This window comes from Zingiber officinale, chromosome 6A, assembly GCF_018446385.1.
Source record: "Zingiber officinale cultivar Zhangliang chromosome 6A, Zo_v1.1, whole genome shotgun sequence".
Taxonomy (NCBI): Eukaryota; Viridiplantae; Streptophyta; class Magnoliopsida; order Zingiberales; family Zingiberaceae; genus Zingiber; species Zingiber officinale.
The window spans coordinates 20,133,978-20,158,830 of record NC_055997.1 but is presented as its reverse complement, the minus strand read 5'-3'; the positions used below and the strand labels follow the sequence as shown (position 1 = coordinate 20,158,830).

The following is a 24,853-nucleotide window of genomic DNA, read 5'->3' as shown; positions in this document are numbered from 1 at the left end:
AAATATTCTCCGAACTTATTTCCCACTCTCTGATTTCTACAAGATCAATCATCTCGTTGTAAGACCAAAAAAAAAAAATAGTGAAATTTTTTAAGGTGAAATCACCCGCTAAAGCGTAATGGTAGAACTGCATAGCAGGTTTACTGTCTAGATCAACTTGAGGACGAAGGTGGGGCAGTTTAAGAATCGGAGAAGAACAAAGGGTAGAATAGATGGATCAGGTGATCAAAAGACTAAAATTATGATCCACTTTTGAGCATAACCAGAAATTCGATAACTCTTTCTAGGAAAATCAAACGGAAGGAACACGAAGGTAACGGTAAGAAAAACAAGTAATTGAAGTGACGAACTTGAACCCAAACGATCCTTAATTATCTTTCTGCAAGTGACAGAAAACGAACGCCGACTATTGATTACGCCGTTTCTTGCACTCGCATCAGCTCCTCGTCACCGCATGCCCGGCGGCAAGTCGGGCACGTTCTCCTGGCCACCACCCACCGCTCGACGCACTGGGCGTGGAACCCGTGTCCGCACGCCGGCAACACCCGCACGGCGTCGCCGTCCACGAAGTCCGCCAGACAGATGGCGCACTCGACCGCCGCCCCGGCCAGTCTCGTGTCCCCCGCCGAGAACAGTAAAGCCGGCGCTGCAGCCTCCATCATCTCCGGCTTCCCCGGAGGCTGGCGTTCGCTGCCGAAGCGGCGGAGGAGGAGGCGGACGGCGGCGCCGAGGGAGAAGGCGAGGAGGGAGGTACAGAACAGGGAAGCGAGAACGATGGCCATGTTGGTGCCGAAGTCGCCGGCGCCGGAGTAGGGACCCCACTTGTTGGCTGTGGCGTTGCTGGTGCTCTCTGCCGGCTCCGGCGCCGGAGGGCGGTGGACCACTCCGCCAGTGCCTGCGTGAGGCTCCGCCATGGTCGCCTTCTTGGAGATTTAGCTGGTCGTCAATAGAGGGGGATAACAAAGAAAGTTTCTGGCTTTGATTTTACAGAAGAGTCAGTTGCATGATGCGACTTAAATAACCAAAGCAATGCTAGAGACACATGAAACAGATGAACTCTCAATGTGTTCACAGTAACTAACTTTTACTAAGAAAATGGTCCTGCTGAAAAAGAAAATGGTCCTACTGCTACCTGGCAGTGGAACTATCATGCTAAAAAAGAAAATAGCCTGATGATAAGGCACGGAGATAAATGTTTACATAATTCAAATCATAGTTTAATCAAAGATATTTCAGAACATGGTAACCAAAACAAAACAACAGGTAGAGAAGATCAAATTGGTGGAGTGGTCAAAAAGGTGATAGAGCATATTGATGATGACTGAGGAAGTATCCCTCTTCCACCAGCAGCAATATAATTCCGTAAAGTGAAACTTGTAAATGTCTAATTGGAAGACGTATATCAGCAAACACTTTGCTAATATTATTTTTTTCAAGAATTGAGAACTTCATCCTCCAAATCTCAAGCGACGGGCCATCTTCCAATTCAAAGAAAAATAGCTTTTATCCACTGCTATTACCCATCAATAACATTGAATTATTGCAGAACCATACCAGAATTGATACAAGGACAAGACTAGTGGCAACTAAATGAGGCTTGATCAGGTTACTTGTTAGGCTCTTCCTCTCCTCTTCACAGGAAAGAAATGGTGCCAAGGCATCCAAGCCAAAGTATATGCATTGGTTGCCCAAAATGTACGGCATCATCAATCAATCTTCTGCAGAGAAATAAACACAAAGGACAAGAGAATCGCCACAAGGTGATATGTTTGTCTGTACTGCTACAGTTAGAAACATTGTCTTCATGCACACATCTGCCAACTTAATTAAGCAAGATGAGAACTTGGGGCTGAGGCAATGGGTCGTGGTCCTTGTACATATGCTAAATTTAATGTTTTTTTTTCTTACTATAGAAGAAGATAAGTTCAACATTTTGATGTTCAAGTAACAAAGAAAGAAAGAAGATAAATGTAAATATTTGTAACATAAAGTTATGATTATAGCTTCAAAAGTACAATTAACAATGTTTATAATTTTTTTCCTAAATCTTATGAATCCACAGTTGGATTATTGACAATTAGATAATTCACTAAAATCATTTAGGATACAACTTTAATTGTTTATCATAATTTAAATTATATTAATAATACTAATAACTTTAGTACTGTATTATTAAGTTAATAATTGACTAAATTAAATTATTATTAATAACAATGCATGTACATTATAAAATCATATCAAGTATCTGTGAACAAAATTATTATTAATAAGTAATAACTTTTGATATTGTTAATTGATAACCTTATTTTATTGATTTGATTAGTAATTGTGAACAAAATTTTACTTTTCTGATAAGGTAAGATTTGACTGTTTACTTTTCTAGCAGTATCAGCAAGTGAAACATAATATTCACTATTGTTAAAGTTTTGAAGCTTTACTTTCTTATCTTGTTATTAAATTATTACACTTTATTTTATGTTCACTTTTAAAAATATTTGGATCTAGTATAACCAATCTTTAAGTTTCTAATGGGTCAATAGTGCTCAAAGAACTATGGGTAGAGAATGACCTAAAACCAAATATTGGCCACCCCTTGCAGCAATAGGAAAGCTGATGACACCACCATGGTTCACATTACATGAAATGACCTCCCTCCTAGCTTTCACCCTATGGCCTTAGTCATGGAATTGTCATTCCATGATAGTGGATGGATGAGGCCATCAAGCCCATCGTTTCAATGTCATCACCTGCCAAGGTCAGGGACAATGGTCCCTTAAGGTCACATTATAGAGGATTGGTACAATAGGGAGCTCATAGTGATGATTGAGGAAGGTGGATCTTTGCCTTTCCACGCGAGGAAGTAGCAGTGACAGGTTACATGAACATTGGAGAAGGGGTTAAGGGTGTTCCACTGCATAGTCAAGAAAAGGGTAGAGGCACCAGTTCAAGCTTCCCTAAAACTCCCATCATCATTGGTACCCTAGTAATAAGCAAGAAGAAGAAAGTCCAATGTATTCTCTTCCTATTTCTTGGTGTACTGATTAAATGTTAGATCATTCTATATATTTGTTTGAGCTTGAATATAACAAACTGCTTTTACTGGATTGTTTCATTGTCTTATGTTGTAACCGTTCAATTTGTGTGTGCATACATCTTTGTCGATGTGAATTGAATTACCATACTGAATATTCTCTCATTTTTTTCTACTGAGATTAACAAAATTGTAAAGAGAACAATCAGCTCTATGACAATCACCAGAATATAAAGACACATCTAGTGTGATAAATGCTTTATTTGCATTTATATATCAGGCCAACAATTAGTAATGACAAGAACATACATATGTGTGTAATGGAAATCAGAGCTAGAAGAAAAACCTCTTCTTGGGCTTCACCTTCTCGTCTTTACCGATCTTCCTCTTCAAGTCCAAATCCTCCTCATCGTCACTGCTGTCATCCTCATCATCGCTCTTTGAAGGATCGAGCCGAGCCGAGTCCATCGCCCACTGCAGCAATTTGTCTACCTCTTTCTTCGAAACTCCACCCTCCTCTTCCTCTTCCTCTTCCTCCTCCTCCTCCTCCTCCTCCTCTTCGAAGGGAAGTTTCCTTTGCGGCATCTCCAGACCTGAATTCTTGATACCCGGATCCGATCTCCCGGCACCTGAGCTGGAGGAGCCCTTAAGCGCCGCGAATCTCATCGCGAGGTCATCCCCCAGGACCTCCCCCCACTGCCGATCGTCCGATGCCGACGAAGCTCCTCCCTTCGTCACGGTTATGAGAGGATCCAAAGGACGAGGCTGTACCGCCGAGGATGGAGGCGGAGGGGGCGACTTCAGGTCCTCGAAGCGGCGAGCGAGGTTTGGATCCAAAGGCGATGAGCGAGAGGAGTGAGTTCCAACGCTGAGTTTCAGAAGGAGATCGTCCTCCGCAGCGCGGAGTAACTGCTCGACCTCGGCCTCAGCCGGATCAATTCCCCCCGGGCGACGGCGGCGGCCGCTCATTCTAGTTGTCGGAAGACTATCGATTGGAAAGGTAGCAAGAGAGATGGAATTGGGTCCCTCGGGTTTCCTTGAAGGATCTGAGAATGGTCTATCTCTTGCATCCGACCCGTTAAGTCACACCCATATGACGTATGACAACCAATAGATACTTTTAACCCATAAGTGCACAACTGCTATCATTTCTCATAATGTCAATTAGTCAGATACTTATAGCTTATTTTTACTGAACTAAAATTTCAGCATTATTCATTTCCCTTCGCGTACTGAATTTTCATAATTTAAAAAAAAATACGTATAGCATTGTTTTATACACCTCCTTTCATTTCACATCCAAAATTTACTTGAACCATTTACAATTTATTATTCCCAATTTACATTATCTGTGAGTATAGATGCATTATGAAGAATACAGATTTTAACTTGAAATCATTCGAAATTTTTTATATTCATTAATTAATTTGATCTAAAATTAAAAGATGGCCTATAGTATTTGAATATTTAAAAAATTGGTATTTTTTGAACTCAAGGAGCCATAGAAATTTGTCGACAGTTTTGTTAATAAGTATTATTATTCTAAGTCTTTAACGAGCGTGTGACAAATTTTATAAATTTAAAAATTTATTAATTTGATCTGAGAACAGATATATTAAAAAAGTTTTTGAAGGTATATTAATTTTGATTCGAAATTATTTATGTTCATCAGTAAATTTCAGACTAAATCAATGGACATATATACCGCTCAAAATTAAAATTTGATATTTTTAGAACCATTATTCTAATTTACATTAGGACCCTAGGAGCGGCTCTAGGCGATATCACGTTGCTGGAGCATGGAGCAAGTGGACCTCTAGTTTTCAGTTGTCTACGGTGTTCCTGGGGAGTTGGCGTTGACTGATGCTGCAAGGAGCGGGTGCATCCCTTCGAGCGGCCTCACATCGCAGGTGTTGCAGACGATCCAGCAGGCGTCGAACTACAACAATAGCATGGTCAGGAGTAGGTTCTACGATGTTAATAGTGGATACAGCTAGATCTGACCACGGTTCGGAACTAAAGGTTCAACGGTTCGGAATTGAAGGTTCGACGGTTCGGAACCGCCGGTTCAACGGTTCCAAGCAGGTCGACCCTTAACCTTAACCGCCCAAGACGGTTACGGTTCACGGTTCAGAACCGCCGGTTCACGGTTCGGTTCACGGTTCGTCACGGTTCGCCACGGTTCAAGATTAATATGTTAAAAAAATTAAAAATTAAAAATTAAACATTAAAAATTAAAAATTAAAATTTATTGAAAAAAGGGCTTGCACTTATTTAAGTTGTCTACGTATCCCTTTAGGGGAATCAAAGCCCACATAGTTCTTTTATATTTTTATCCTTTTATATTTTCATTCACTTCCATTTCCTGTTCCTGTCGTATTTGTTCCTTCAGTATCAAAATCTTTAACTCCGTCATCTGAAAGTTGCATTCCTTGGATTCTTTTCTCCGCTCTGGTCCAATCGTCCAGTAATGTTTGGGCTTCCAATGAGTCGAGAGACAAAGTTGATTGTCGTTCATCTAATATGTTGCCGCCGGCACTGAACGTCTGCTCCACAACAACAGTTGACACTGGACAAGCTAAAATTTCTTTTGCGATCACGGAGAGAACGGGAAAGCTTTGAGCCTTCTGTGACCACCACTTTAAGATATCGAAGTTTTCGCTATCTGCTTCATTAAAATTAAAAGAAGTAGTAAAATGATTCTCAAGTTCCTGTGTGGAACTTGAGGATCCTCGTGGACGTTTTGTCCGTTCTTTTAATAAGAGTTGTGCTTTTGTAAGTTTTAAATTACTAGTAGTAGTTTGTTGAATTTCAGAAATATTAATTTGTGTTCCATATTTTGCATAATACTGATTATAAATATCATATAAATAAATTCTAACATTATATATAATATTAACTGGAGGGAAGAAGAATCTTTAATTAGAATTAAAGCGTCATAATATAAAGTTAACATTTCTGGTAAAACTTCTAATTTAAATCTAGGATCTAAAGCAAATACAATTAAATAAATTTCAGGAATTAAATAAAAATATTTTTCCCATTTAGTTTTCATAGCTAAGATGCAAGGAGATAAAAATTCATTATTAATATGTTCATTTAAAACTAATACTATATTAGAAAAATTTTCTAAAACTAATTGAGCAGTGGGATAATAAACATTGGAAAGTTGTTCGGTTGCATCATTAAATACTTTTAAAATTTCACAAATACTACTACAAATATTCCATTGTTGTGAAAATAAATATATATTAGTATTAGTGTTTTGTGCAAAAAATGAACATAATAATTCTTTATATTGAAATGAATATTGTAATAATTGGTATGTTGAATTCCAACGTATTGGTACATCATGTGGAAATTTTTTAGATCTCATTCTATTAATTTTACAAAACCTACCTCATTGTTTCATTATAGATGGATGAGACCATAAATAAGAAATTACAATTCTAATTGGTTTAATATAACTTTCTTAAATTTTTAAACCATCTTGAACACATAAATTTAAAACATGGCATACACAACGAATATGAAAAAATAAACCTTCAATAATATGTTGACAAACAAATTTTAGATCATCTATACAAGCGGTATTAAAACTAGCATTATCTAATGATATTGAAAATATTTTATGAGTTAAACCATATTCTTCTAAAATTAAACATAATAATTGTGCGATATTATGAGCATTATGCGATTCATCAAAACTCTATAAGCTAATAATCTTTTTTGGAGGTTCCAAGAGTTATTGATCCAATGGCAAGTCACACCCATATACGAATGTGTTTGCCAATGATCACTCCAAATATTGGAACATAAAGAAACTTTATTATCTAATTTACTAAATTCATCAATTAAATTCTTTTTTTCCTTATTTTACTAATTTTTTAATTGTACGAGTAAGTGTAGAACTAGGAACACGTTTAGCACATGGATTAAAAGATTCTTTACAAAAATCTTCAAATGTGCATTTAGATCCAAAACTAAAAGAAAGATGTTCTACGGAAATAAATTTAGCTAATGATTCTCTTAATTTATTATCCAAATATAAAAATAAACCGGAATCGGTACTACCGCTAGTTGAAGAAAATTTTGATAATTGTGTTTGAGAACGGTCGAGTCCATATTCCGTCGGGTGCTTCGTTTCTACATGTCATTTCAACGACTCATAGCCGCCGCCAGCTTGGAATTTGTAGGAAGCATTGCAGTGCTTACATTTTGCACGCATTTCTCCCGACGGAAGAGTGACCTTCTCAAAATGTTTAGTAAAAATAGAAGACTTTAGAGGAGGAAGTTCCCGAACCTTAGAAGTAATTGCATCGATACTTCCTTATGTTTCGGGTGTCAGATTCGGAAGATGCTCGATCTCATCATCGGTGGATTGAATGTTGGGGTCCTCCTCCCGCGGATTCATTATTTGCTTTCCCTTCCGAGCTCGAGATGATGCACCTCTATGGCCTCCTTCCATTGTAATTGAAAATTAAAAACGAAAGCGTGTAGAGATTAGAGAATACGAAAATGAGATTAAGAGTAGAGAAGATGTGTGTGAAAAATGATGAAATGAACTTTCTATTTATAGAGTTTTGATAGTAGCGGACACTAAATAATAGTCATTGATCAAAAAACGGTCAAATGATCTTAACCGTTGAAAAAAATACTCAAAAAACCCTCCCAACGGGTACGAACCGCCGGTTAGCCGGCGGTTCCAACGGCTATGAACCGCCGGTTAACCGGCGGTTCAAGCCGTTTTTTTTTTAAAAAAAAATTGCGGCTGAACCGCCGGTTTTACAACCAATGAACTGGAACCGGCCCGGCAACTTGCCGGGCCGGGTCCAAGCTAGACCCGGCCCGGGGTCGGGTCTAGATACAGCCAGGGCTGGCTCAAGGCATAGGCCTATGCCCAAGGCCCCTATTATATTGGGACCCACAAATTTTATATATATATATATATCAAATATAAATATTAATTTAAAAACATATGAGTTTAGATATTAAATATTTAAAATTATAATTAAAATAAATTTTAGTCGAGATTTATTTTCATCAGTAATTTTAATTTTTTACTAGCTAAACTATATTTGGTCAAAATTTTTAATTTTTTTATAGATTAAATCTGGATTGTTTTTATTTTTTTACTCGTGTTAAATTTAATTGATAATTTAATTTTTTGTTTACTATTAAAATTAGATTTGGTTGGTAATTTATTTTTATTTTTTTTATTCAAATTTAATTAGTAATTTTAAATTTTTTAATGTTAAAAATTAAATTTATTAATCAAAATTAAATTTCGTTAATAAATTAAAAATATTTATTGATTATACTTAATTAATATTTTTTTATAAAAAAACTTTTCAAAAGTTAAAAACCTATTTAATATTGTAGTATTATTTCTTTCTTAATTTTTTTTTCTTTCATTTTTTAATAATTCAAATATTTTCTAGCTAAATATTTTTTACTAAATACATTTTATTAATAATTTATCAAAGTTAAAATTGATAAAAAAAAATTACAGTTTAGTTAAGCTCCCATCAATAATGGATTTCGGGGAAGAGTATATTATAAGTAGTAACTATATCTAGTACTCAAAATTATTTCCTCTAGGTCACACAATAATTTTACTGCTATGTCCAGACTTTCCTTCTTGGAGTTAAAAATAATTGATATTTTTTAAAAAAGTTGTAATTAAAATGTATATTAATAATATTACAATAATTTATTACTTGTTTCTAAATTAGTTAATATAAAATATTTTTTATTTTTTAGGTTTGACATAAGATAAAATTATTGGCCTAGTTAGCTACTACTTCCTATAAATAATCATTAGCAATATATGAAATTACCCTACCATGAATTAATTATTTGGGTAAGATTCACCCATGCAACATGCAATAGTGACGCTAGAGAATTCCGGCAACAAACTACTGTAACGGGCTTTCCTATGCAAAAAATTACTTTAATTTAATATTATACTTTTCTTAGTAAAAAAAACTAAGAAAAGTATATTTTTTAACATCGTCGGCCTAAAATATTTATAGAAGCTTCTTTGATCATAGTGTTGTCATTTCTAAGATATGGGACTAAAGAGGACTATATTTTTTTATATAAAACAACTAAAGAAAATTAATGATGAGAAAAATTCATAATAATACGCTGTAGCTGAGTCTCAAACTCTAGATCACTGATTGTTTCACTTGTGAAATTACTAATAAACCTTGAAATTATTTTTTAGTGTAAATAGAAAAAAGGACATTAACGTAAATGCATTTTAGACTTCACCAAAGTTAGTTAATAAAGGAGGGAGATTTTTAATAAAAATAGTAAGATTGTTACAATGGGCAAGATGTTGAATCTCGGCAAAACCAAGAAAAATGCTCTCCCCGTAGTGACCAACTGCAACTTCCCGATTTATCTCCTTACATATGCTTGTAGGGTCAGTCGTGTTGGGCTGTTAGGGTGGTAAATTTCACATTTTGCTATAACTAAAAAAATTAAATATTTCTAATAATATTTATTTAAAAAAATATTAATTTTTTTTCATGGTTTAAAGTGTCATGGCGAAACGGTCAAAACGGGTGAAACGTCTCGTTCCGCTTGGTGACCGACACGACCTCGGTACCACACCCACGACAGGTGCGACGTGTTGCGCGACCTCATGGTCACAGCGGAGGGGGCACTCGACCCTGCAACAGTAGCGGAGGGGTCGCATAACCCTTCCGTTGCCACCGCGGAGGCATCATACGACCCTGCGGTCACTACAGAGGGGTCGCACGACCAACGTGGTCGCGCCGAAGGAGTCACTCAATCCCTGCGGCCATGGCTGGTCAGACAACCCCGCGACAGCACTGAAGTAGTGTGGGCTTGCGAGTGGTGTCAAATTTCAGATTTTTTAAAATTAAACTTAAGTTAATTATTTTAATCAACTCCTAGTTATGATAGAGATAATTAAAGAGACTTTATTAAATCCTAATAAAATTATCTAATTAATTTTATATTTTATTTATTTTAATTTAAAAATTATAATAAAATTTTTATTTATTTATTTTCATATCTTTTTCTTTTTAAAAGATTATTTTTTATCTGGTTTATTTTTAAAATATTTATATTAAATATTTGAGTTTTTAATTAATATATTTTATATTTAAAAAATATCGAAACTATATCGGCACGGTACGATACAGTACCAAAACTGTATCGTTCCGATACAGGATCGAAATCTTGGCACGGGTCAAAATTTTAAAACTTGATTTTTTTCGCCTAGGGCATCAAGAATGGTTGAGACGACCCTAGATACAACACTATTGTACAGAACTTCACCCGGTCAACAAATTTAATGGTAAGGAATTATTCAACCATTATAATTTAATTAAAAAATTATTAATTTTCATAATTTATTTAAATTTTAAAAATAAGTGAAGACTTTTTTAAAAAATAGATAAAAAAATATTAAATAATGTGTCTTAAAAGCATTTGATTGTAAGTAACATTTGATTGTCATCTAGTATATTCATTATTATTCAATGTGTCTTAAAAGCGAGGTCCCAGGGATTGCAGGAGGATAGAAATTGATATCATTGAGGTTAGTGTTCAACACTATCTCCGTAAGATAATATTACTCTGCTACAAAGGCTAGTGTTCAACACTATCTCCGTAAAACAATATTGATCCGCTATAGGTGCTGACGAACCTTCTCGTAGGAGTGCGCTAACAAAGCGCCCATTGGGTGCTCGTAGGTGTGAGCACTTGCTCGCCCATTGGAAGAGAGCACCTTGTGCCTTTTGTGTTAACTCTATTAACACAACAATACATATAAGGAAACAATCTTTCTTGGAAATTTCAGATGTGAAACTATTCCCCATCTTCTTCCTTAATACTATTTTGGATTTAACTTTAAATAATTAATTTTGTTATTCACATATAATCGGTTTTGAGCAAATTAAGAGTCTAGATTCATCTACGCGAAACGTATATTTCGATTTAGAAGTTAATTCTGACTTTCATCGATTGATGACACCTCGATTTTTCCTTGCAAAATCGTATTGGTCATTTTAAGACCCAATATCCAACACGTAGATAAATATAGACTATTAATTTGTTCAAAATTGATTACGGATGAATGAGAAATTAATTGTTTAAAGTTAGATCCAAAATAGCATTAAGGAAGAAGATGAGGAATAGCCCCATATCCGAAATTACCAAGAGATATTGCTTCTTTATATGTATTGCTGAGTTAATGGAGTTAATACAAAAAGCACAAGGTGCTCTCTTCCCATGGGTTAATTCTGGTCTTTTATCATCATAGGCTGGAACTTTTTCTTTTCTTTTCTTTTGCGATTTCTTCTATTTGATTCCTGATTATGATTGTCTTATCAGCAAGATCTTTCATTTCATTTTCTATGAATAAAAAATTTGTCCAATTCATAGATTTAATTTGCATGGTCGATTCAGGAATAATCTTATTATTATCTTTTGAATCTTTTGCATTTTCATTTGGTTCATATACTTTCACCTTCTTGAATTCAAATAAATAAATTGGGTTTACTTCGAAATTTGAAGTGTTGCTATTTTGGTGTATCTTGGGAAATGAATTGCTGCTATCTGCAAGCACCTGTAGCGGAGCAATATCGTTTTACGGAGTTAGTGTTGAACATTAATAGCCTCGACGATATCAGTTTGCATCCTCTCGGTGGCAATCCCCGGCAGTGCTAACAATCGTACAACGACTACAAATTCGAGCTATTGGAGTCAAAGAACAATCGTAAAATGATATCGTGCAAATTGATGGTTGGGATCAACGACGGTTCGACCACTATTCCACACGGAGAAAAGCCAGAGAAGTTCAACAGAACTGACTTCAAACGATGGCAGCAAAAGATGTTGTTCTACCTGACAACACTAAACCTTGTACGATTTTTGCATGAAGATCCACCGGTTGCTCTAGAAGGCAAGTCCGATAATAAGGTTGCATGCGATACATGGACATACAAAGATTTCCTATGTCACAACTACATTCTCAACGCATTGGACAACACGTTGTATAATGTGTATTGTTCAATGGAAATGACAAAATCTCTGTAGGAATTACTTGAAAAGAAATACAAAATTGAAAATGTTGTATTGAAGAAATTCATTGTCAGACGGTTTCTGGATTTCAAGATGTTGAATTCCAAGAGCGTGGTGTCTCAAGTCCAAGACATGCAACTGATACTGCATGATCTAGATGTCGAAGGTATGAAGTTGAACGAGTCATTCAAAGTAGCCGCGGTAATCGAGAAACTCCCTTCGTCATGGAAGGATTTCAAAAATTACCTAAAGCACAAGCAAAAGGAAATGACACTTGAAGACCTAATCTTGAGACTACGAATAGAGGAAGATAATCGAAAGATGTCTGACTCCAGAGGAACGAAGTGGACAACCGACGAAATGTCCAACCTAGCTGAGCCAAAAGCCAAAAAGTCGAAGCAATCCAAAAAAAATGCTCAAGGAAAAAAATTTAAGGGCACATGTTACAATTGCGGAAAGCCAGGATACATGTCCAAAGATTGCAGACGCCCGAAGAAACCAACCAAAAGTCAGAAGGATGTTGTGAACTAGGTCGTAACTGTCGGTGCAATCATGCCCTAGAAGTTTCAATGTGTTGACAATTATTTAAGTTTAGGTTAATACGGTGGAACTAACATGCATTGTGAGTTTGCAGAAGGAGTTTCTTGCAGGTCAGAAGACCAGATGCAAGGGAAGTCCAAGAAGGTCGAGGACTAGATTCTTGGCAAAAAGAGTTCTTGCGGGTCAGAAGACCAGATGCAAGGCAAGAGAAGTCCAAGAAGGTCGGGGACCGGATTCTTGGCAAGAGAAGCTCCTGCAAGTCACAAGATTATGTGTGTGATAGCCTCACTGTGAGAGATCGACTGGTAAATCGATTCAGACATAGCTGTGCGGCAGATTGCCTCTGAATCGATCAGCCGATCGATTGAAGGTAAGGCAATCGATTGGCTGATCGATTGGTAAGGTTCTGCGCAGCACAGAATGCGTCTGGATCGATCAGCCGATCGATTCAAGGGATTGAATCGATCGGCCGATCGATCCATGAACATTCTGTGCGAAGCACAGAATCGTTCTGAATCGATCAGCCGATCGATTCAAGGGATTGAATCGATCGGCCGATCGATCCATGAACATTATGTGCGAAGCACAGAATCATTCTGAATCGATCAGCCGATCGATTCAAGGTATTGAATCGATCGGCCGATCGATTCACGAAACTGCGATTTCATGAGCAAATGACTGAATCGATTCAAACGCTGCCCCAATCGATCCAAGTCAAATAAAACAATCTGCACCGTTGATCTTGACGCGATGGCTTCCAACGGATACTTGTGAATCGATTGGGATATAACCTCAATCGATCCACGGCGATGGCGGCGTGAGAAACGGCTAGTTTTCTCAACGTTTAAAACACGGGAAGAAACTGGAAAACAAAGGATAACGAAAAACATACTGTTCCATTGCTCTCCAAGTCTTTTGAAAGTTCTCAAGCGATCAAGATTCAAAGAAAAGGGTTCAAGCTCCTCTCCACTACGTACTGAAGTTTCACCTGCAAAGAGGAAGCCGGTTAAAGCTTGTAATCCTTCTCTTCTTCTTCTTTGTAGTGTTTGTAATATTTACTTTGAAGAGAAGGGAGAGTTGTATTTCTGTTAAGGTTTCTCCACCTTTGGTGTGAATCCAAGAATGAGGGTTTTTGATAGTGAAAGAGTGTGAGTGGTGTGGATCCTTGGACTAGTCACCTCCTTGAGGAGGTAGATACCAAGTAAATACCGGTGTTAGCATTGCCTTCAGACTTCCGCTGTGCAAAACAAAGTTGGTCAGCAAAAGAAGTGAGCCATTCACCCCCCCTAGCTCAACCGATCCTAACAAGTGGTATTAGAGCATTGGTTTGCTTTTGAAGATTCATCATCAAGAAAGCACAAGTTAAAGAGCTACAAGATGTCAATGAAGGAGGGACGACCACCATTCTATGAAGGCAGCAATTTTTCTTATTGGAAGAGCCGCATGGAACACTATCTCATGACCGAAATTGATATGTGGTTCTCAATCATGGAGGGATTCATGGCGCCAACTGAAAATGGAAAAATGCTTGAGTCATCAAGGTGGACTGTTGAACAAAAAATGAAGGCTCAAGCAAATGCAAAGGCGATTGTGACTCTTCAATGTGGATTAAGCTCGGAACAACTCAACAAAGTTGGACCCTTTAAGAGTGCCAAGGATTTGTGGGATAAGCTTATTGAACTAATGAAGGCACCAAGGATTCAAGAATTGCAAAGAGGGATTTGTTGATAAATCAACTTCAAAACTTCACCATAAAGGATGGAGAAACGGTAAGCTCACTACATGGGAGATTCAAGGAACTCCTAAATGGTCTTCATTCAGTTGGAGAGAGTGTGAAGAACCGAGATCTCATAAGGTATGCTTTAAAATCTTTCCCAAGAAATTCTTTATGGTCATCCACGGTGGATGCTTATAAGATTTCAAGGGATTTGTCAATAGTAAAATTGGATGAATTATTTTATGAACTTGAATTGCATGAGCAAGCTAACACAAGACATAAGGAGAAAGGTATAACCTTGGTTGCAGGTGAAAAGAGAAAAAAGAAGCACAAGGAAAAGAAAAAGGAGAAGAAGGAGTCATCTTCAGAATCCGAACAAGATAGTGATAGTGATAGTGATAGTGATAGTGATAGTGATGAAGAGCTATCATCAAGTGAAATGGCAAACTTTGTTCGAAGAATGATGAGACATTCAAGGAAGTTTGACAAGAAGGATGTTAAGAAAATCTTCAATGATGAGAAAAGAAAAGGTAAATCTCTTGTGGATTCTAAGAATAAGACTGATGTAATTTGCTATGAATGTAAGAAAAAGGGGCACTACAAAATGGAGTGTCCAAAATTGAAGAAGCAAGAGGAAAAGATCAAGAAAAAGAAGAAGGCGTTGAAAGCCACATAGGATGACTCATCATCAAGCTCATCGGAAGAAGATGAAAGGAAGAGCTCAAAGCACATGGCTCTCATAGCCTTAAGTCATGTAGAAGACAGTGAAGATGAAGATAGTCATGAAGAAGATGTGGAGTCTTCAAGTGAGTCATCATCTAGTGATGATGAGGTAATTTCTCCCAAGCTTGATAAGATGTATGCCACCATTGCATGCTTAACCAATGCACTAGCTAAATCAAAAGGGAAGGTTAAAAGATTGCAAAATGAATTGAAATCACTCAAAAATGAAATTGTGCCATGTGAAAGATGCATGCTTCATGAAAATGACAGAAATGATGTTGATGATCTTGAAAAAGAAAATGTATCATTGAAATCACAAGTTGATGATCTTAGATGTGCTCTAGTAAAATTTACCTCAAGCTCAAAATATTTAGACATGATTCTAGGAGCTCAAAGAGGCGTGTACAACAAAGCGGGACTAGGTTTTAAATCTCAAGATAAGGAAGTTAAATTCATGTCCCTAATTAGTAGAAACCATGCTTCAAGGGTTAAGGTTGTTCAAGCTTGGGTACCCAAGCAATTTGTTATTGATGCTACCGGACCCAAAGTGTGGGTACCAAAACATTTGGTTCATCGTGTTTAAACAGGCATGCGAAAAGGGGGAGCATCCAACAACATGGTTCGTAGATAGTGGATGCTCTAAGCATATGACGGGAGACTCATCAAAATTTTCATCATTTAGACACAAAAGTAAAGGTACCGTTTCTTTTGGTAATAGTGGTGAGCTAAAAGTTATTGGAATTGGAGATATTAGAATTTTTGAGAAATTTGTAATAAAAAATGTGTTACTAGTAAAAGGCATGGCTTTTAATCTTTTGAGTGTTAGTCAACTATGTGACTCGGGGTATAGAGTTGAGTTCAACTCATCTCAATGCTTAGTCAAACATAGTGAACTAAACAACAATGTTCTTATAGGCCATAGAAAAGAAAATATTTATCAAGTTGAACTATTTGGTGCTACTAATGTGTTTGCTAAGCGTCTCATGTCCAAAGAAGAGGAGACGTGGCTTTGGCACCGGAGACTCGCTCACACCAACATGAAGAATATCAAAAATCTTTCAAAGAAGGAGTTGGTGAACGGATTGCCAAAGTTGAAGTTTCAAAAAGACAAAATATGTGATGCATGTCAAATGGGTAAGCAAACCAAAGCTACTCATAAAGGTAAAAATGTTGTAAGTACTTCAAATGCTTTAGAGCTCATTCACATGGATTTATTTGATAGTAGTAAATATATTTCTTTAAATGGTAGTAGATATTGCTTTGTGATTGTGGATGATTACACTAGATATACATGAGTGTTTTTCTTGAAACATAAGGATCAAACTCTAGATACCTTGATTGCGTTTTGTAATAGAGTAGAAAATGAAAAGGCTCATAAGATAAACAAAATAAGAAGTGATCATGGAGGTGAGTTTGAAAATGATAGATTCACGAGTTTTTGTATGGAAAAAGGCTACAAACATGAGTTTTCAACCCCTAAAGCACCTCAACAAAATGGAGTTGTTGAGAGGAAAAAATAGGGTGTTACAAGAGGCCGCTAGGAGCATGTTAAATGAATATTCACTACATAGTTTCTTATGGGCCGAAGCAATTAATACGGCTTGTTATGTCCAAAATCGAACTTTAATACATAGGTTTCTAGGAAAAACACCTCATGAATTGTGGTTTGGTAAACAACCTACAATTAAGCATCTTAGAGTATTTGGGTGTAAGGTCTATATTCTAAACACCAAGGATCACTTGGGAAAGTTTTCCGCTAAGGCGGATGAGGGGATTCTTGTAGGTTACTCAAGTCATAGCAAGGCATACCGAATTTACAACAAAAGATCAAAACTAGTGAAAGAATCACTAAATGTTGTGTTTGAAGAAAATCCCTCTTTAAACTCTATAAGAACAAACAATGAAGAATTACAATTTGAGTTAGAGAAACTAACACTAAATGAGGTAAATCATCAAGGAGAAGAAAATCAAGAAAGTGATGGTGAGAAAAATGAACCTTTGCCACTTGAACCCGAAATTATAACAAATCAAGACTCAAGACCTACTAGGACTCATGTAAATCATCCCTTAGATCAAGTAGTAGGAGACATTACTCAAGGAGTGAGAACTCGATCTTACTTTAGAAATGAAGGAAGTCAAGTTGCCTTAATATCTCAAATAGAACCAAAAACCATTGATGATGCCTTGTTTGATCCGGATTGGATTTTAGCAATGCAAGATGAATTATCTCAATTTGAGAGAAGTCAAGTTTGAGATTTAGTTCCTAGGCTAACAACAAATCAATTATTGATACAAAATGGGTTTTTAGGAACAAACTTGATGATAAAGGGATAGTGGTGAGAAACAAAGCTAGATTGGTTGCTAGGGGTTTCAATCAAGTAGAAGGGTTGGACTATGATGAAACTTATGCACCCGTAGCAAGATTGGAGTCAATTAGAATGATGTTGGCCTTTGCCACCCACAAGGGCTTCAAATTGTACCAAATAGATGTAAAATCAGCATTTTTAAATGGTGTAATAAAAAAAGAAGTATATGTTGAGCAACCACCGGGATTTGAAATTTTGGAGTGTCCAACCCATGTATATAAACTTAAAAAGGCCTTATATGGACTAAAACAAGCTCCTCGGGCTTGGTATGAACGATTATCAACATTTCTAGTATCAAAAGGGTTTCATAGAGGAAAAATTGATCCTACTTTATTCTTGAAAAATAATGGTAATGATTGGTTTGTGGCCCAAGTATATGTAGATGACATTATTTGTGGTTCCACAAATAAAGACTTTTTAAATGAATTCATTAATCACATGGAGAGTGAATTCGAAATGAGTTTGGTTGGTGAGTTGACATTTTTCCTAGGATTACAAATTAAGCAAACAAAAGAAGGCATTTACATTCATCAATCTAAATATGTCAAAGAGCTATTTAAGAAATTTAGAATGGAAAATGCAAAGGAAATATCTACCCCCATGGCCACAAATACTAAGTTGGATAAAGACATTGAGGGGAAAGAAGTTGACTCCAAAGTATATCGTAGTGCTATAGGAAGTCTTCTCTATCTCAAGGCTAGTAGACCGGATATACTTTTTACCGTAGGTATATGTGCTAGGTATCAATCTTGTGCCAAGGAGTCACATTTGAGTGCCGTTAAGCGAATTCTTCGTTATCTCAAGGGGACTCAAAATGTTGGTCTTTGGTATCCTAGAACCGAAACTTTTGATCTAGTGGGCTATACCGATTCCGATTATACTGGATGCAAGTTGGATCGCAAAAGCACTAGTGGTAGCTGTCAATTTCTAGGGTCCTCTTTAGTAAGTTGGTCAAGTAGAAAACAACATTGTGTAGCTCTCTCCACAACCGAAGCGGAATATATTGCCATGGGAGAGTGTGTATCACAATTATTGTGGATGACTCATACTCTAGAAGACTATAAACTTACCTATAACAATGTTCAAATACTTTGTGATAATGTGAGTACAATCAACTTAACCAAAAATCCCGTTCATCATTCAAGAACGAAACACATAGAGGTTAAACATCATTTTATCCGTGATCATGTAACTCGAGGTGATATCATGTTAAATTATGTTGGATCAAAATCAAACTTAGCCGATATCTTCACCAAACCTCTTCCCGAAGTTGAATTTAGCTTTCTTAGAAGAGAATTGGGAATGTGTTGTATTGATTAAATCAAATCCTCCATGGTCACTTTATAGGTAAAGCTTTTAGGTTCACCTTAATTTTTGCCTCTCACAAACACATAGGGTTATCTTCTTTGTGTGATTTAGATGGGGATGAGAGGTTAGGAACATTTATCTTGGTCATAATGCTTGTTATGATGCATTAAGTTGGCCAAGAAAAATGAGTTTCACATGAAACATTCATTTGTCCAATCATAGGGAAAGCAAGTGTACAACTCATGTGCCCGTTGCCCTACGATTATGATTGGAAATTTTCAATTTACCATATAACAACTCACTTCTGAAACATTGGTTGAAGTGTGTTATTGGATGGGGATTATTATGAAATAGGTAGATACAAACTTCCTTTGAAGTTTTCAATAATTTGTGGTTTTGTGAAAGTTTTCACTAAGGCGAGTTCATTTTTATTAAACTTTATTTTTTTTATAATTTGGGACATACATATAGTGTCTATGCAAAATTTCATGAATTTTGGAGTAGTGTACAATTAGTTGTGCTTTTCCAAATCTTGGTTCTGAAAGTTTTTCAGACGTGCAGAAATATCAGGCTTCCCAATCGATTGGTCAATCGATTGGGATGCTCGCACTTGGCCACAGAAGGCATCTGAATCGATCAATGGATCGATTCAGAGCACCTCGATCGATCAATGGATCGATTGAGACGCTCTTCGGTTTTCCACATGGCATCTAGATCGATCAATGGATCGATTCAGAGCACCTCAATTGATCAATGGATCGATTGAGACGCCCTTTCGGTTTTCCACAGAAGGCGTCTGAATCGATCTATGGATCGATTCAGCCGTTTGTTCGATTTTCACAGAAGCATTGTGAATCGATCGACCGATCGATTCACTTACTCTCAATCGATCGGTCGATCGATCGAGACTTTAAAACCCGTCTTAAACCCTTAGATCCGAATCGATCCCCTCATTCTATTTCTTCCTTTTTCTCTCTCTCGATGCGGTCTTGCCCTAGGCGACTTCCCAGGCGACGTTTTCGTCTGTCTCGATCGTCACTCCGGTGTGCTTTTCCGGCGAAGGGGAGCTATTCCACTTCTCTTCCAGTTCTCTCTCGACGCACTGGGCAGCTCCTTTCCTCGTCTTCGCGTCCTCACACAAAATGCGGACTCAAAACCCTAACCCTAGGTAAGGTTTTTGCTCTCCTCTTGTTGTTCTTTTTGCTCCTATTTTTGACCTAATCTATATGTTTCTTGTGTGTCTTTGTGCATTGCATTATCCCTCATGCATTGCATTACTTGCATTGCCCTTGAATCTTTGCTTATACTTCCCGTTGACTGTCAAACCGTGTGCATCTCTTGCATTTGTTTTCGATCCCACAGAAAGAAACAAAAGGTTCGTGAATCGGGCGAAGGATCGTCTGTACCCTCCTCATGTCCTAAACCTCCCACTGATCCTAGGTTTCCAAATGCTGCAATGCAACAAGCTTTCACCAAAAATGCTTTCAAACTTATACCCCCTAGATCAGTTAACTTGCAATACTATAGGAATCTTGTTTTGATACCTATAATAGGTTCAAGCATTATAAATTTGACTCCTTGTTGACCTGTGAGAGGGACGTCAATATAGGTCTTGTCTCCGAATTCTATAATAATTTACACACTTCAGATGGTGTAAATTATCGCACTCGTGTTGCAAAACGGAGCCTGGACTTCTCTTATGAGATTCTTCAATCTTATCTCGAATGTCTACCTTCAGACAATGATTTTGTCTTTTATCCAAATCTTCCCGATGAGCTGCCTCCACCTTTTGAGCATATTAGCATTGCATCCATGCATCAGTTCTTCTTTGGTCGTCCTCGTCCGGATGGGCCAGATGCTCATATCACGAAGTTTTCTTCTCTTGAGTTATCCGCTGAAAATGCCGCTTTGTTTAAAGTGATCATCAACTGTCTTTTCCCCATTGCCTCTCGTGCCCTAGCCGCTCTACGACCGCCTCATATGTTTGCTCTCTATACCATTCATCATTCCCTTGACATCAACATCGCTCTGAACATCTTTCATTGCATCATTCATTTTACCCAGGCCGTGCAGCAGACGATACATATGCCTTTTGGGCATCTTATCACAGATTGGCTGGCGTCCCAGAAGATAGATGTCTCCCAGGGACGGCTGGAGCATATGACAGTGGCTTACTCTCGGATTTCTTCACGATCTTTCAAGAAGTCGGGTCTGATTGGTGGTCCAGCTGGAGTTCGATGGATCGATGGCCGTGCTTTTGGGGAGGGACCCCGGGCTCGCTACAGGGGGGATGCACAGGCCTTGTCTCCTGCGGAGGATGAAGCTGAGGAGGAGTTCCACGGGCCAGCTTCTCCGACTCTTGAGGAGACGGTTTCCACTCGCCTTGAGGAGCTGACCTTGGAGGTAGCCAGCCTGCGTACCACGTTGGATACCGTGGTCCAGCAACAGACTTTGATGCAGGCGACTATGGATACCGTGGTCCAGCAGCAGACCTCGATGCAGCGGACTCTGGATACACTAGTGGACTTAGTGGGCTCGTGGGTGACAGTTCACCCGTCTCAGTCTAGTCCATCCACCGCCCCTGTTCCCCCTGCTGAGGATGCCCCTGATCCTGACTCTACGGCGGCTCTTGCTCCGGCTACTACGTCCGCTCCAGCTGCTGATCCTGATCCCACTCCTTCTGGAGACGAGCTTATCGAGTTTTATGTTCCTATGTGATATGTTTTTTTGTATGGATGGTTATTCTGGAGTCCTTTCTGTGAACTCTCCTTCATTTTGAATGTATGATATACTTTTATGCTAAGATCTCCTTTTGATTCTACATTTCAGTGTTGTTATGTTTTGATTGATATATGTGTGTTTTAGGGGGAGCATTCCTCGGATTTATCGTATTTGCTTTGTGCACTTATTGAGGGGGAGTTATTTGCTTTTGATTTTTGACAAAGGGGGAGATCTATGTTGAAGTTCATACTTATTGCTTATACTTATCTCAGTAAATTAAAATCAAGCTTACTGCAATTATGCAATTATTATTTCAGCAAGCTACAATCATTATTTATCATTGTATTGGAAACTAACCTAAACTTAAATAGATTGTCAAACATCAAAAAGGGGGAGATTGTTGGTGCAATCATGCCCTGGAAGTTTCAATGTGTTGACAATTATTTAAGTTTAGGTTAATACGGTGGAACTAACATGCATTGTGAGTTTGCAGAAGGAGTTTCTTGCAGGTCAGAAGACCAGATGCAAGGGAAGTCCAAGAAGGTCGAGGACTGGATTCTTGGCAAAAAGAGTTCTTGCGGGTCAGATGACCAGATGCAAGGCAAGAGAAGTCCAAGAAGGTCGGGGACCGGATTCTTGGCAAGAGAAGCTCCTGCAAGTTACAAGATTATGTATGTGATAGCCTCACTGTGAGAGATCGACTGGTAAATCGATTCAGACATAGCTGTGCGGCAGATTGCCTCTGAATCGATCAGCCGATCGATTGAAGGTAAGGCAATCGATTGGCTGATCAATTGGTAAGGTTCTGCGCAGCACAGAATGCGTCTGGATCGATCAGCCGATAGATTCAAGGTAATGAATCGATCAGCCGATCGATCCGAGAACATTCTGTGCGAAGCACAGAATCGTTCTGAATCGATCAGTCGATCAATTCAAGGGATTGAATCGATCGGCCGATCGATCCATGAACATTCTGTGCGAAGCACAGAATCGTTCTGAATCGATCAGCCGATCGATCCATGAACATTCTGTGCGAAGCACAGAATCGTTCTGAATCGATCAGCCGATCAATTCAAGGGATTGAATCGATCGGCCGATCGATTCAAGGTATTGAATCGATTGGCCGATCGATTCACGAAGCTGCGATTTCATGAGCAAATGGCTGAATCGATTTAAACGCTGCCCCAATCGATCCAAGTCAAATAAAACAATCTGCACTGTTGATCTTGACGCGATGGCTTCCAACGGATACTTGTGAATCGATTGGGATATAACCTCAATCGATCCACGACGACGGCGGCGTGAGAAACGGCTAGTTTTCTCAACGTTTAAAATACGGGAAGAAACTGGAAAACAGAGGATAACGAAAAACATGCTGTTCTATTGCTCTCCAAGTCTTTTGAAAGTTCTCAAGCGATCAAGATTCAAAGAAAAGGGTTCAAGCTCCTCTCCACTACATACTGAAGTTTCACCTGCAAAGAGGAAGCCGGTTAAAGCTTGTAATCCTTCTCTTCTTCTTCTTTGTAGTGTTTGTAATATTTACTTTGAAGAGAAGGGAGAGTTGTATTTCTGTTAAGGTTTCTCTACCTTCGGTGTGAATCCGATAAGGAGGGTTTTTGATAGTGAAAGAGTGTGAGTGATGTGGATCCTTGGACTAGTCACCTCCTTGAGGAGGTGGATACCAAGTAATACCGGTGTTAGCATTGCCTTCAGACTTCCGCTGTGCAAAACAAAGTTGGTCAGCAAAAGAAGTGAGCCATTCACCCCCCCTCTAGCTCAACCGATCCTAACAGTAACTTCTGACGACATGGAATTAGATCTCACTGCGGTCGTGTTTGAAGCCAACACGGTGACGGACAACACTTCGACTTGCTTCAAAACTTGATATTTTGCTTCAAAACTTGATATAATGTAGAAAGCTTTTATATTCATTAGAAAAGTGTTTTAAATCATTTTTGTAACTTAGACGGCTCTGTCAAAATTATTTTGGCAAAGTCACTTTGAAAATATATTTTTTTTTAAAAAAAGGAAGTTTCTACAAATCTTTACTTTAAAAAAATCCTCTTAATAATAAACTCCTTAAAAGTTTGGCTTGCTTCAAAACTTTCATTGAAAATGTTTTTCTTTGAAAATTTTCTTCTTCTTAATTTTTTTTTTTTACTTTTCTATACAAGTTGTTTTTTAAAAAAAAGTTTTTTCTAGAAAAATTTAAATCTTTGGAAATAATTTTTGAAAAGTTATTAATTTTGAAAACTACTTTGAAAATCTGTTTAGAAATATTCTTTTATTAAGTGTTTTGAAAATTAACTATCAAGAATTGTTTAAATTTTCAAAAGTTACCCTGACAACCAACTTAGAAAAATTAGTCTGCATCACCTCTTTTGAAACACTTAATTATGTCTTTCGAATATCATTGTTGGTTCAAAAACCTAATCGGGAGTAACCTTAAGTTTATACCCTTTTGATGTGTGTCAAAGGGGGAGAGTGATCTTAAGTTAGAAAAGTTAAAGGAAGAGAGTTATCTTAAGTTAGAAAAGTTAAAACATTTCTAATCTCTCAAACTTTTTGAAACTCTCAAACTTTAAGAATTAACCCTTAAAGACCCAAGCCTAACTTAAGAAAATTGTAAAATATCAAAAAGGGGGAAATTGTTATTGCAATCAACCTCTAGGGTTTCGATGTTTGATAATATACCTAAGTCTGGTCAGTTTGACCAAGGGTTGATCCAAACATGACCTAATGTTTGGAAGAAAGAAGTCTAGTCAGGACTAGATGACTGTCAAAGGTAAGTCCTAACCAAAGGATAGGCAGGTGAGAAGTCTACTGAGTGACCAGTCGTAACTGGAGGTTAGGTAAGGTGGAAATCCTGGTGAGTGAAGTCATGCCCTAGTGAGTGAAGCTAAGTGGTGGAAGTCCTAGTGAGTGAAGCTAGACCCTAATGAGTAAAGCTAGGTGGTGGAAGTCCTGGTGAGTGAAGCTATGCAACCCTAGGGGGAGATAACCCTACGTTATATGTGACTGACTGGTTTGTCGATTGGACCAGCGAATCTTGGATTCTGTTAACACTATTTTGCCTTACCATTTTATCTATTGTGCTAACTCAATGTTGCAGGGAAGTTCAGCTAGGTCGACGGGCCGACCGAATAGCTGGCATGAAGTCCAGACTAGTCGACGGGCTGACCGGATGTCTAACAAACGGTGAGTAAAGGTAAGTCACTAGAGGGGAGTGACTTGATGAGGATACGTTCCCCGTTCGAGGGAACATTAGGCTTCGATCCAACTTAGATCCATTTTAGAAACTAAGTTGAGATCTTGACTAGATTCTGGTCTCGATGAGATGGAATCTAATTACTACTTTATTTGACTATAATTGTGCTAACACTTTAT

General features: G+C 37.8%; 2 protein-coding genes across 2 annotated transcripts; both read right to left on the bottom strand.

Moving 5' to 3' along the window:
- Positions 1 to 250: 250 nt before the first annotated feature.
- Positions 251 to 1,165, bottom strand: LOC121996059 (RING-H2 finger protein ATL79-like). The gene has a single exon (XM_042549872.1). It carries the CDS (start codon positions 912 to 914, stop codon positions 414 to 416), a length of 501 nt encoding a protein of 166 aa, XP_042405806.1. The 5' UTR covers positions 915 to 1,165; the 3' UTR covers positions 251 to 413.
- A 172-nt stretch (positions 1,166 to 1,337) lies between these two features.
- On the bottom strand, positions 1,338 to 4,083 carry LOC121996058 (histone-lysine N-methyltransferase EHMT2-like). The gene is made up of 3 exons (XM_042549871.1): positions 3,378 to 4,083; positions 1,555 to 1,718; positions 1,338 to 1,478 (listed from the first exon to the last, which is right to left on the bottom strand). The coding sequence occupies exons 1-2, from the start codon at positions 3,998 to 4,000 to the stop codon at positions 1,634 to 1,636; spliced, it is 708 nt and encodes a 235-aa protein (XP_042405805.1). The 5' UTR covers positions 4,001 to 4,083; the 3' UTR covers positions 1,338 to 1,478; positions 1,555 to 1,633.
- Between the last annotated feature and the right edge of the window lie 20,770 nt (positions 4,084 to 24,853).